At 51.3% G+C, this 13,805-nt stretch overlaps 1 protein-coding gene across 1 annotated transcript in view; it reads right to left on the bottom strand.

Moving 5' to 3' along the window:
- armh3 (armadillo like helical domain containing 3) overlaps window positions 1-13,805 on the bottom strand; it is a 59,388-nt gene that overhangs the window by 3,717 nt on the left and 41,866 nt on the right. The window contains exons 23-24 of the mRNA XM_055936909.1: window positions 12,992-13,067; window positions 12,367-12,445 (exon numbers count right to left, since the gene is read on the bottom strand). Coding sequence (XP_055792884.1) covers window positions 12,367-12,445; window positions 12,992-13,067 — 155 coding nt within the window. The remainder of the gene's footprint in view (window positions 1-12,366; window positions 12,446-12,991; window positions 13,068-13,805) is intronic.

Here is a 13,805-nt window from a genome sequence, read left to right as displayed (position 1 = left end):
AACACACAACAAATATTAAACACACGGAAGCACACAAACACACAACACAGTTTCCTTACACTCAACCACACACACACACACACACCACACACAACACCACACACACACACACACACACACACACACACACACACAACCACACACACACACACACACACACACACACTCACACACCACACACACACACCACACCCAGTTTGCAAAACAATTCAACCACACACACACACACAGTGAAAAGGGTGAGTGTTGATTCTCCCAGAGACATGAAAAGTGAAACGGGACTGGAGCAACAGACATGTTTCTTCTCCTTTGTCCTGATAAATGTTACCACCAGGGGAAGTGCTGTTGTTTTTACTTCTGATGGTAAACTACTGAAATATTCATCTACAGTACCTCTCTCTCTCTGTCTCTCTTCACTTCTCTCCCTACAACGACAACACTGAGATTAATGGAGTGGTGTGTGTGTGTGTGTGTGTGTGTGTGTGTGTGTGTGTGTGTGTGTGTGTGTGTGTGTGTGTGTGTGTGTGTGTGTGTGTGTGTGATCCTCTTATGAGAGAGGGAGATAAGAAACATGTGTTTATTCAAATTTATCAATGCAAGGATGTGGAGAAGGATAGAGGGGTAGAGGGAGGGAAAGAGAGAGAGAGAGAGAGGGAGAGAGAGAGAGAGAGAGGGAGGGGTAGAAGGAGGGAAAGAGAGAGAGAGACAGAGAGAGAGAGAGAGAGAGAGAGAGAGAGAGAGAGAGAGAGAGAGAGAGAGAGAGAGAGAGAGAGAGAGAGAGGTAGAGGGAGGGAAAGAGAGTGAGAGAGAGAGTGAGAGGGAGTAGTGAGAGAGAGAGAGAGAGTGAGAGAGAGGGATGAGGGAGGGAAGAGAGAGAGAGAGAGAGAGAGAGAGGGGGGGGGGTAGAGAGAGGGAGAGAGAGAGAGAGAGAGAGAGAGAGGCAGGGGTAGAGGGAGGTAGAGAGAGAGAGAGAGAGAGAGAGGCAGGGGTAGAGGGAGGTAGAGAGAGACCCCTGATAGATACACACCCTGATAGATTAACATGTCCACCAAAATAATACCAAAACGTACGCTTGTTTTATCGACATCCAAAAAGCATTCGATTCTATTTGGTATACAGGACTGTTCTACAAAGTTATTGAAAGTGGTGTAGGGGGTAAAACATATGACATAATTAAATCAACGTATACTGGCAATACGTGCAGCATCAAAATTAGCAAGAAAATAACAGAATTCTTTAACCAGGGCCGGGGCCTTCGCCAGGGTTGCAATGTGAGCCCTGCACTCTTTAATATTGACATCAACGAATTGGCCACTATTCTAGAAAAATCCTCAGCCCCTGGTGTTAGTCTCCAGAGTTCAGAGGTTAAATGCCTGCTCTTCACAGATGACCTATGCCTGCTGTCACCCACAGCACATGGCCTACAGCAGAGCCTGGACCTGCTAGAGCAGTACTGCCAGACCCCAAAAAGACGAAAATAATGATTCTCCAGAGAAGATTCAGATATCAGGGAATTAGACCAACGTTCTCAATTGGTACAAAATATATAGAGTACTGCACACACTACTAATTACTTATGCCAGACAAAATTGATTCACTGTTTAAAGGATCCCCCCCCCCCAGAAAAGTGAGGCGAGCGAGAAAACAAAAAACACATTAAGTGGAGAAGGAAGAACAGTACTTTACCACATTGTCCTCGGCTATATGGACATGAACAACAGGAGAAATACTACATTTCAGACTGATTTTCAGATTATTATTAATACACAAACTAACATTAATGAACATTATTCACATAGGATGTATAATAGAATGCAACATCCTGTCATATTCAAACATAGCAATGCATGAATGTATTATCAGTTCATTAATCTACTTAATTGTAAAGCCTAACAAATTCAACAATGATTGACAATAAATAATCTACTTAATTGTAAAGACTAACAAATTCAACAATGATTGACAATAAATAATCTACTTAATTGTAAAGCCTAACAAATTCAACAATGATTGCCAATAAATAATTGTAATCAAAATGAAAATGTTGATGCATAATAATGAGTTCATTACCTGGATACATCTCTATAGGCAAGGCTTTAACAAAATATTCAACCAAATATGATTAGGCCTCTCATAGACTAGGCCTTGTAGAAACAGGGTCAATCAAGTTAGGTCTGCCAAATTAACGTAGCATTGGAAAAAAAGACATAAATCCAGCCATAGAGCATAACCTACCATCATCAAAATAAAAATAAATGTTCATAACATGCACAATTAGAAGCATCAATCTATATGGAGAAAGCGTGACTAAATCCGCCCAGTAACTTCGCTCAGCGCATCCTCCTTCGATTGTCTCGTCTGGCTGCCAACGAACAGCCCCCCCCCCCTGCTGATCTGCACGATGTGTGTACGTGCCTCTGGCTGCCAACGAACAGCCCCCCCCCCCCCCCCCCCCTGCTGATCTGCACGATGTGTGTACGTGCCTCTGGATGCCAACGAGCAGCCCCCCCCTGCTGATCTGCACGATGTGTGTACGTGCCTCTGGCTGCCAACGAACAGCCCCCCCCTGCTGATCTGCACGATGTGTGTACGTGCCTCTGGATGCCAACGAACAGCCCCCCCCTGCTGATCTGCACGATGTGTGTACGTGCCTCTGGATGCCAACGAACAGCCCCCCCCTGCTGATCTGCACGATGTGTGTACGTGCCTCTGGCTGCCAACGAACAGCCCCCCCCTGCTGATCTGCACGATGTGTGTACGTGCCTCTGGCTGCCAACGAACAGCCCCCCCCCCTGCTGATCTGCACGATGTGTGTACGTGCCTCTGGCTGCCAACGAACAGCCCCCCCCCTGCTGATCTGCACGATGTGTGTACGTGCCTCTGGATGCCAACGAACAGCCCCCCCCTGCTGATCTGCACGATGTGTGTACGTGCCTCTGGCTGCCAACGAACAGCCCCCCCTGCTGATCTGCACGATGTGTGTACGTGCCTCTGGCTGCCAACGAACAGCCCCCCCCCCTGCTGATCTGCACGATGTGTGTACGTGCCTCTGGCTGCCAACGAACAGCCCCCCCCCCCCCCCTGCTGATCTGCACGATGTGTGTACGTTCCTCTGGCTGCCAAAGAACAGCCCCCCCCCTGCTGATCTGCACGATGTGTGTACGTGCCTCTGGATGCCAACGAACAGCCCCCCCCCTGCTGATCTGCACGATGTGTGTACGTGCCTCTGGCTGCCAACGAACAGCCCCCCCCCCTGCTGATCTGCACGATGTGTGTACGTGCCTCTGGCTGCCAACGAACAGCCCCCCCCCTGCTGATCTGCACGATGTGTGTACGTGCCTCTGGCTGCCAACGAACAGCCCCCCCCCTGCTGATCTGCACGATGTGTGTACGTGCCTCTGGCTGCCAACGAACAGCCCCCCCCTGCTGATCTGCACGATGTGTGTACGTGCCTCTGGCTGCCAACGAACAGCCCCCCCCCCCTGCTGATCTGCACGATGTGTGTACGTGCCTCTGGCTGCCAACGAACAGCCCCCCCTGCTGATCTGCACGATGTGTGTACGTGCCTCTGGCTGCCAACGAACAGCCCCCCCCCCCCCTGCTGATCTGCACGATGTGTGTACGTGCCTCTGGCTGCCAACGAACAGCCCCCCCTGCTGATCTGCACGATGTGTGTACGTGCCTCTGGCTGCCAACGAACAGCCCCCCCCCCCCCCCCGCTGATCTGCACGATGTGTGTACGTGCCTCTGGCTGCCAACGAACAGCCCCCCCCCCCCCCCCTGCTGATCTGCACGATGTGTGTACGTGCCTCTGGCTGCCAACGAACAGCCCCCCCCCCCCCCCCCCTGCTGATCTGCACGATGTGTGTACGTGCCTCTGGCTGCCAACGAACAGCCCCCCCCTGCTGATCTGCACGATGTGTGTACGTGCCTCTGGCTGCCAACGAACAGCCCCCCCCCCCTGCTGATCTGCACGATGTGTGTACGTGCCTCTGGCTGCCAACGAACAGCCCCCCCCCCCCTGCTGATCGGCACGATGTGTGTACGTGCCTCTGGCTGCCAACGAACAGCCCCCCCCCCCCTGCTGATCTGCACGATGTGTGTACGTGCCTCTGGCTGCCAACGAACAGCCCCCCCCCCCCCTGCTGATCTGCACGATGTGTGTACGTGCCTCTGGCTGCCAACGAACAGCCCCCCCCCCCCTGCTGATCTGCACGATGTGTGTACGTGCCTCTGGCTGCCAACGAACAGCCCCCCCCACCTGCTGATCTGCACGATGTGTGTACGTTCCTCTGGCTGCCAACGAACAGCCCCCCCCCCCTGCTGATCTGCACGATGTGTGTACGTGCCTCTGGCTGCCAACGAACAGCCCCCCCCCCCTGCTGATCTGCACGATGTGTGTACGTGCCTCTGGCTGCCAACGAACAGCCCCCCCCCTGCTGATCTGCACGATGTGTGTACGTGCCTCTGGCTGCCAACGAACAGCCCCCCCCCCCTGCTGATCTGCACGATGTGTGTACGTGCCTCTGGCTGCCAACGAACAGCCCCCCCCTGCTGATCTGCACGATGTGTGTACGTGCCTCTGGCTGCCAACGAACAGCCCCCCCCCCCCCTGCTGATCTGCACGATGTGTGTACGTGCCTCTGGCTGCCAACGAACAGCCCCCCCCACCTGCTGATCTGCACGATGTGTGTACGTTCCTCTGGCTGCCAACGAACAGCCCCCCCCCCCTGCTGATCTGCACGATGTGTGTACGTGCCTCTGGCTGCCAACGAACAGCCCCCCCCCCCTGCTGATCTGCACGATGTGTGTACGTGCCTCTGGCTGCCAACGAACAGCCCCCCCCTGCTGATCTGCACGATGTGTGTACGTGCCTCTGGCTGCCAACGAACAGCCCCCCCCCCCTGCTGATCTGCACGATGTGTGTACGTGCCTCTGGCTGCCAACGAACAGCCCCCCCCTGCTGATCTGCACGATGTGTGTACGTGCCTCTGGCTGCCAACGAACAGCCCCCCCCCCCCCTGCTGATCTGCACGATGTGTGTACGTGCCTCTGGATGCCAACGAACAGCCCCCCCCCCCCCTGCTGATCTGCACGATGTGTGCACGTGCCTCTGGCTGCCAACGAACAGCCCCCCCTGCTGATCTGCACGATGTGTGTACGTGCCTCTGGCTGCCAACGAACAGCCCCCCCCCCTGCTGATCTGCACGATGTGTGTACGTGCCTCTGGCTGCCAACGAACAGCCCCCCCCCCCCCCTGCTGATCTGCACGATGTGTGTACGTTCCTCTGGCTGCCAAAGAACAGCCCCCCCCCTGCTGATCTGCACGATGTGTGTACGTGCCTCTGGATGCCAACGAACAGCCCCCCCCCTGCTGATCTGCACGATGTGTGTACGTGCCTCTGGCTGCCAACGAACAGCCCCCCCCCTGCTGATCTGCACGATGTGTGTACGTGCCTCTGGCTGCCAACGAACAGCCCCCCCCTGCTGATCTGCACGATGTGTGTACGTGCCTCTGGCTGCCAACGAACAGCCCCCCCCCTGCTGATCTGCACGATGTGTGTACGTGCCTCTGGCTGCCAACGAACAGCCCCCCCCTGCTGATCTGCACGATGTGTGTACGTGCCTCTGGCTGCCAACGAACAGCCCCCCCCCCCTGCTGATCTGCACGATGTGTGTACGTGCCTCTGGCTGCCAACGAACAGCCCCCCCTGCTGATCTGCACGATGTGTGTACGTGCCTCTGGCTGCCAACGAACAGCCCCCCCCCCCCCTGCTGATCTGCACGATGTGTGTACGTGCCTCTGGCTGCCAACGAACAGCCCCCCCCTGCTGATCTGCACGATGTGTGTACGTGCCTCTGGCTGCCAACGAACAGCCCCCCCCCCCCCCCCGCTGATCTGCACGATGTGTGTACGTGCCTCTGGCTGCCAACGAACAGCCCCCCCCCCCCCCCCCTGCTGATCTGCACGATGTGTGTACGTGCCTCTGGCTGCCAACGAACAGCCCCCCCCCCCCCCCCCCCTGCTGATCTGCACGATGTGTGTACGTGCCTCTGGCTGCCAACGAACAGCCCCCCCCTGCTGATCTGCACGATGTGTGTACGTGCCTCTGGCTGCCAACGAACAGCCCCCCCCCCCTGCTGATCTGCACGATGTGTGTACGTGCCTCTGGCTGCCAACGAACAGCCCCCCCCCCCTGCTGATCTGCACGATGTGTGTACGTGCCTCTGGCTGCCAACGAACAGCCCCCCCCCCCCTGCTGATCTGCACGATGTGTGTACGTGCCTCTGGCTGCCAACGAACAGCCCCCCCCCCCCTGCTGATCTGCACGATGTGTGTACGTGCCTCTGGCTGCCAACGAACAGCCCCCCCCCCCTGCTGATCTGCACGATGTGTGTACGTGCCTCTGGCTGCCAACGAACAGCCCCCCCCACCTGCTGATCTGCACGATGTGTGTACGTTCCTCTGGCTGCCAACGAACAGCCCCCCCCCCCTGCTGATCTGCACGATGTGTGTACGTGCCTCTGGCTGCCAACGAACAGCCCCCCCCCCCTGCTGATCTGCACGATGTGTGTACGTGCCTCTGGCTGCCAACGAACAGCCCCCCCCCTGCTGATCTGCACGATGTGTGTACGTGCCTCTGGCTGCCAACGAACAGCCCCCCCCCCCTGCTGATCTGCACGATGTGTGTACGTGCCTCTGGCTGCCAACGAACAGCCCCCCCCTGCTGATCTGCACGATGTGTGTACGTGCCTCTGGCTGCCAACGAACAGCCCCCCCCCCCCTGCTGATCTGCACGATGTGTGTACGTGCCTCTGGATGCCAACGAACAGCCCCCCCCCCCCCCTGCTGATCTGCACGATGTGTGCACGTGCCTCTGGCTGCCAACGAACAGCCCCCCCCTGCTGATCTGCACGATGTGTGCACGTGCCTCTGGCTGCCAACGAACAGCCCCCCCCCCTGCTGATCTGCACGATGTGTGTACGTGCCTCTGGCTGCCAACGAACAGCCCCCCCCCCCCCCCCCCCCCCCTGCTGATCTGCACGATGTGTGTACGTGTCTCTGGCTGCCAACGAACAGCCCCCCTGCTGATCTGCACGATGTGTGTACGTGCCTCTGGCGTGCCTCTGGCGTGCCTCTGGACATCAGCTTGCACTGCGTCTTCGCTGATGACTGACCTGATGAATGACCTGATGAATGACCTGATAACTGACCTGATAACTGACCTGATAACTGACCTGATGAATGACCTGATGACTGACCTGATGACTGACCTGATGACTGACCTGATGACTGACCTGATGAATGACCTGATGAATGACCTGATGACTGACCTGATGACTGACCTGATGACTGACCTGATAACTGACCTGATGAATGACCTGATGACTGACCTGATGACTGACCTGATGACTGACCTGATGACTGACCTGATAACTGACCTGATGAATGACCTGATGACTGACCTGATGAATGACCTGATAACTGACCTGATGAATGACCTGATGACTGACCTGATGACTGACCTGATGACTGACCTGATGAATGACCTGATAACTGACCTGATGAATGACCTGATGACTGACCTGATAACTGACCTGATGAATGACCTGATGAATGACCTGATGACTGACCTGATGAATGACCTGATAACTGACCTGATGAATGACCTGATAACTGACCTGATAACTGACCTGATAACTAGCCTGATAACTGACCTGATAACTGACCTGATAACTGACCTGATGACTGACCTGATGACTGACCTGATGACTGACCTGATGACTGACCTGATGACTGACCTGATAACTGACCTGATGACTGACCTGATAACTGACCTGATAACTGACCTGATGACTGACCTGATGACTGACCTGATGACTGACCTGATGACTGACCTGATAACTGACCTGATGACTGACCTGATAACTGACCTGATGACTGACCTGATAACTGACCTGATGACTGACCTGATAACTGACCTGATAACTGACCTGATGACTGACCTGATGACTGACCTGATGACTGACCTGATAACTGACCTGATAACTGACCTGATGAATGACCTGATAACTGACCTGATAACTGACCTGATGACTGACCTGATAACTGACCTGATGAATGACCTGATAACTGACCTGATAACTGACCTGATAACTGACCTGATGAATGACCTGATGAATGACCTGATAACTGACCTGATGACTGACCTGATAACTGACCTGATGACTGACCTGATAACTGACCTGATGACTGACCTGATGACTGACCTGATAACTGACCTGATAACTGACCTGATGACTGACCTGATGAATGACCTGATAACTGACCTGATGACTGACCTGATAACTGACCTGATAACTGACCTGATGACTGACCTGATAACTGACCTGATGAATGACCTGATAACTGACCTGATAACTGACCTGATAACTGACCTGATGACTGACCTGATAACTGACCTGATAACTGACCTGATAACTGACCTGATGACTGACCTGATGACTGACCTGATGACTGACCTGATAACTGACCTGATGACTGACCTGATGACTGACCTGATGACTGACCTGATAACTGACCTGATGACTGACCTGATAACTGACCTGATGACTGACCTGATGACTGACCTGATGACTGACCTGATGAATGACCTGATGACTGACCTGATGACTGACCTGATGACTGACCTGATGACTGACCTGATGACTGACCTGATGAATGACCTGATAACTGACCTGATAACTGACCTGATAACTGACCTGATGAATGACCTGATGAATGACCTGATGACTGACCTGATGACTGACCTGATGACTGACCTGATGACTGACCTGATGACTGACCTGATAACTGACCTGATGACTGACCTGATAACTGACCTGATGACTGACCTGATGACTGACCTGATGACTGACCTGATGAATGACCTGATGACTGACCTGATGACTGACCTGATGACTGACCTGATGACTGACCTGATGAATGACCTGATAACTGACCTGATAACTGACCTGATAACTGACCTGATGAATGACCTGATGAATGACCTGATGACTGACCTGATGACTGACCTGATGACTGACCTGATGACTGACCTGATGAATGACCTGATAACTGACCTGATGAATGACCTGATGACTGACCTGATGAATGACCTGATAACTGACCTGATGAATGACCTGATGACTGACCTGATGACTGACCTGATGACTGACCTGATGAATGACCTGATAACTGACCTGATGAATGACCTGATGACTGACCTGATAACTGACCTGATGAATGACCTGATGACTGACCTGATGAATGACCTGATGACTGACCTGATAACTGACCTGATGAATGACCTGATGACTGACCTGATGAATGACCTGATAACTGACCTGATGACTGACCTGATGAATGACCTGATAACTGACCTGATAACTGACCTGATGACTAGCCTGATAACTGACCTGATAACTGACCTGATAACTGACCTGATGACTGACCTGATGACTGACCTGATGACTGACCTGATAACTGACCTGATAACTGACCTGATGACTGACCTGATAACTGACCTGATGACTGACCTGATAACTGACCTGATGACTGACCTGATAACTGACCTGATGACTGACCTGATAACTGACCTGATAACTGACCTGATGACTGACCTGATGACTGACCTGATGACTGACCTGATAACTGACCTGATGACTGACCTGATGACTGACCTGATAACTGACCTGATGACTGACCTGATAACTGACCTGATGAATGACCTGATAACTGACCTGATAACTGACCTGATAACTGACCTGATGAATGACCTGATGAATGACCTGATAACTGACCTGATGACTGACCTGATAACTGACCTGATGACTGACCTGATGACTGACCTGATAACTGACCTGATGACTGACCTGATGACTGACCTGATAACTGACCTGATAACTGACCTGATGACTGACCTGATGAATGACCTGATAACTGACCTGATGACTGACCTGATGAATGACCTGATAACTGACCTGATGACTGACCTGATAACTGACCTGATGACTGACCTGATGACTGACCTGATAACTGACCTGATGACTGACCTGATAACTGACCTGATGACTGACCTGATAACTGACCTGATGACTGACCTGATAACTGACCTGATAACTGACCTGATGACTGACCTGATGACTGACCTGATGACTGACCTGATGACTGACCTGATAACTGACCTGATAACTGACCTGATGACTGACCTGATGACTGACCTGATAACTGACCTGATGACTGACCTGATGACTGACCTGATAACTGACCTGATAACTGACCTGATGACTGACCTGATAACTGACCTGATAACTGACCTGATGACTGACCTGATAACTGACCTGATGAATGACCTGATAACTGACCTGATGACTGACCTGATAACTGACCTGATGAATGACCTGATAACTGACCTGATAACTGACCTGATAACTGACCTGATGACTGACCTGATAACTGACCTGATGAATGACCTGATAACTGACCTGATAACTGACCTGATAACTGACCTGATGACTGACCTGATAACTGACCTGATGACTGACCTGATAACTGACCTGATGACTGACCTGATAACTGACCTGATGACTGACCTGATGACTGACCTGATGACTGACCTGATAACTGACCTGATGACTGACCTGATGACTGACCTGATAACTGACCTGATGACTGACCTGATAACTGACCTGATGACTGACCTGATAACTGACCTGATAACTGACCTGATGACTGACCTGATGACTGACCTGATAACTGACCTGATGACTGACCTGATAACTGACCTGATAACTGACCTGATGACTGACCTGATGACTGACCTGATAACTGACCTGATAACTGACCTGATAACTGACCTGATGACTGACCTGATAACTGACCTGATAACTGACCTGATAACTGACCTGATGACTGACCTGATAACTGACCTGATCTCTGGCCAGTCAACTGGTTTAATTACATTGTTGTTTCGTCTATTACATCGCTTCTATTAGATCTGAAAATGACGCAATAACCATGAATTTAACCGACTGTTTGTTTATAATGAGGGACGTCCCACGTTTAACCTGGACACATAAATAGTAGGAATATGCGCCGGCTTCAGCCATGACGGCATGAGAGAGAAATGAAACATCTGCAAGTCGCCTGTAGGTGCGAGCGCGTGTATTTCACTGTCCAATCCGAGGCTGGAACAATCCGAGGCTGGAACAGAAGCGAGCGAGGAGGAAAGGGAGGAAGGAAGAGGAGCCATAAGAAGGAGAGGGAAAGAGGGGAGGTGGTGTGACAGAGAGTGAGTGAGAGAGTGAGTGAGTGAGTGAGTGAGTGAGTGAGTGAGTGAGGTAGAGAGGTCGAGAGGTTACCATCTGTAGGCTGTCTCTACTGCAGCACCACCTGGCTCAATCAGACAGGCTAATGAACACACCTGTACTCTCCTGCGCCAACAAACCATCCCCTCGCAAGCCAACTCACGGCCCATTTCCCTCAGTCAGAAGGCTGTGTACGGGTCAGTCCCACTACACGCTGCAGCAGCAGCAGACCTACACAACCTGACCTGGCAGTCTGGAGAGAACACTTTACACACACTTCTAATGAAGCAGGAAACTATGGCTGGAGTCCTACATGGATCCCTATTTCATATGTACTACTTCTGCCATTTGGGACTCAGCCCATCTGCAACTTTACATTACAGTCACTTCTAATGAGGAAATTCAAATCTCATCTAAAGGTCAAAGTGTACATTGACGTCATTTGACTTAAACGTATTCTCTTCCTGTTGGGAATACATTCGGGAGATATCAGCTGAGAGGTAATTGGGGTGTGTAATGACAGAATCTTTCTCCCCATCTCTCTCTCTCTCTCTCTCTCTCTGTGTAATGACAGAATCCATCACTGTGCTTATCAGCTGGTAAATAAAGCATATATACGCCAAAACCTTCTCCCTTTCTTTCCTCTCCTCCCTTTCCTGGCCCTTCACTTTTCTCTCCTCTCATTAAATGCTGCCTGATGGAGTGTGGTTAAAAGCCTATCTCCTGGTGCAATGCGAATAACACTGTTTCATGGGATGTGTTCCATTGTGATGTGATAAAGAGCCACAGTCTGAATTTAAACACTGTTGTCATTGTGACGTAATCAGATGGCCAGTGTGATGTCATAAAGAATGGAAAAGCTTTCACTGGGCCATTATGACATCCCAAGTAGGCATGTTGTGACGTCATAAAAGGCTTGTTGTGACATCATTGCTTTATTTATCCCTTATTTTACCAGGTAAGTTGATGTCACACTCATAATAGAGTGTCCTGTGACATCATAAGGGGCGTGTTTACCTGGTCCTCAGACAGCTGGGAGATGTGGTTCACCGCAGCGTAGGACTCAATCTTGGGGTTGAAATGGTTGATAATGGCCCTGAAAACACACCCCCACACACAGAAACACATAACTAGTGGAAGCATTGGTGAGAGAGAAGGTAGAAATACGTAAATCACAGACTTTTATAGAGGAGCTCCATTACTGTGATGGAATTCTGTTTTATCTTCCAATATATTTAAACATGAAGAAATATAAAACTGGATGGGACCAACACTGCAGCATATATTAGGTATTCTGAACTAGGGGAGGAAAGGAGAGGAGAGGAGAGGAGAGGAGAGGAGAGGAGAGGAGAGGAGAGAGAGAGAGAGAGAGAGAGAGAGAGAGAGAGAGAGAGAGAGAGAGACCAAACTAACACACACACATTATGAGAAAGCTCTAAACAAATGAAGCCTAGTCAAACCCCATTTTCAACCAGCTCCTCTAACTGAAAGATAGAAAAGCTGAAAGTGTAAACCAGGAAAGGCAGAAGACAAAAGAGATGACAGTCTGTGTAATAGATATTTCTGCAAGGTAAAGTATTCCCCAACACTATTCACTAACTGGTACAAACACTACCAATACACACTAAGTGTGTGTCCTTACCTGACGTTGACCAGTGAGTGTGTGACTTTACTGGCAGGCTCCTTCCACTGGCCTGTGTTGGTGGACACTCTCAGTACTGTGAGGAAGACAGTTCAGTCATCAGGATTCACTTAGAAACAAACACACAGTCATTTCAGACAGACTGGCCCATGTAGTAGAGGTTACAGACTGACCCATGTAGTAGAGGTTACAGACTGACCCATGTAGTAGAGGTTACAGACTGACAGACAGACTGACTCATGTAGTAGAGGTTACAGACAGACAGACAGACTGACCCATGTAGTAGAAGTTACAGACTGACCCATGTAGTAGAGGTTACAGACTGACAGACAGACTGACCCATGTAGTAGAGGTTACAGACTGACAGACAGACTGACCCATGTAGTAGAGGTTACAGACTGACCCATGTAGTAGAGGTTACAGACTGACAGACTGGCCCATGTAGTAGAGGTTACAGACTGACAGACAGACTGACCCATGTAGTAGAGGTTACAGACTGACAGACAGACTGACCCATGTAGTAGAGGTTACAGACTGACAGACTGGCCCATGTAGTAGAGGTTACAGACTGACAGACAGACTGACCCATGTAGTAGAGGTTACAGACTGACAGACAGGCTGACCCATGTAGTAGAGGTTACAGACTGACAGACAGACTGACCCATGCAGTAGAGGTTACAGACTGACAGACTGGCCCATGTAGTAGAGGTTACAGACTGACAGACAGACTGACCCATGTAGTAGAGGTTACAGACTGACAGACAGACTGACCCATGCAGTAGAGGTTACAGACTGACAGACTGGCCCATGCAGT

This window comes from Salvelinus fontinalis, chromosome 10, assembly GCF_029448725.1.
Source record: "Salvelinus fontinalis isolate EN_2023a chromosome 10, ASM2944872v1, whole genome shotgun sequence".
Taxonomy (NCBI): domain Eukaryota; kingdom Metazoa; phylum Chordata; class Actinopteri; order Salmoniformes; family Salmonidae; genus Salvelinus; species Salvelinus fontinalis.
This window is presented reverse-complemented; position numbering and strand designations above follow the sequence as displayed.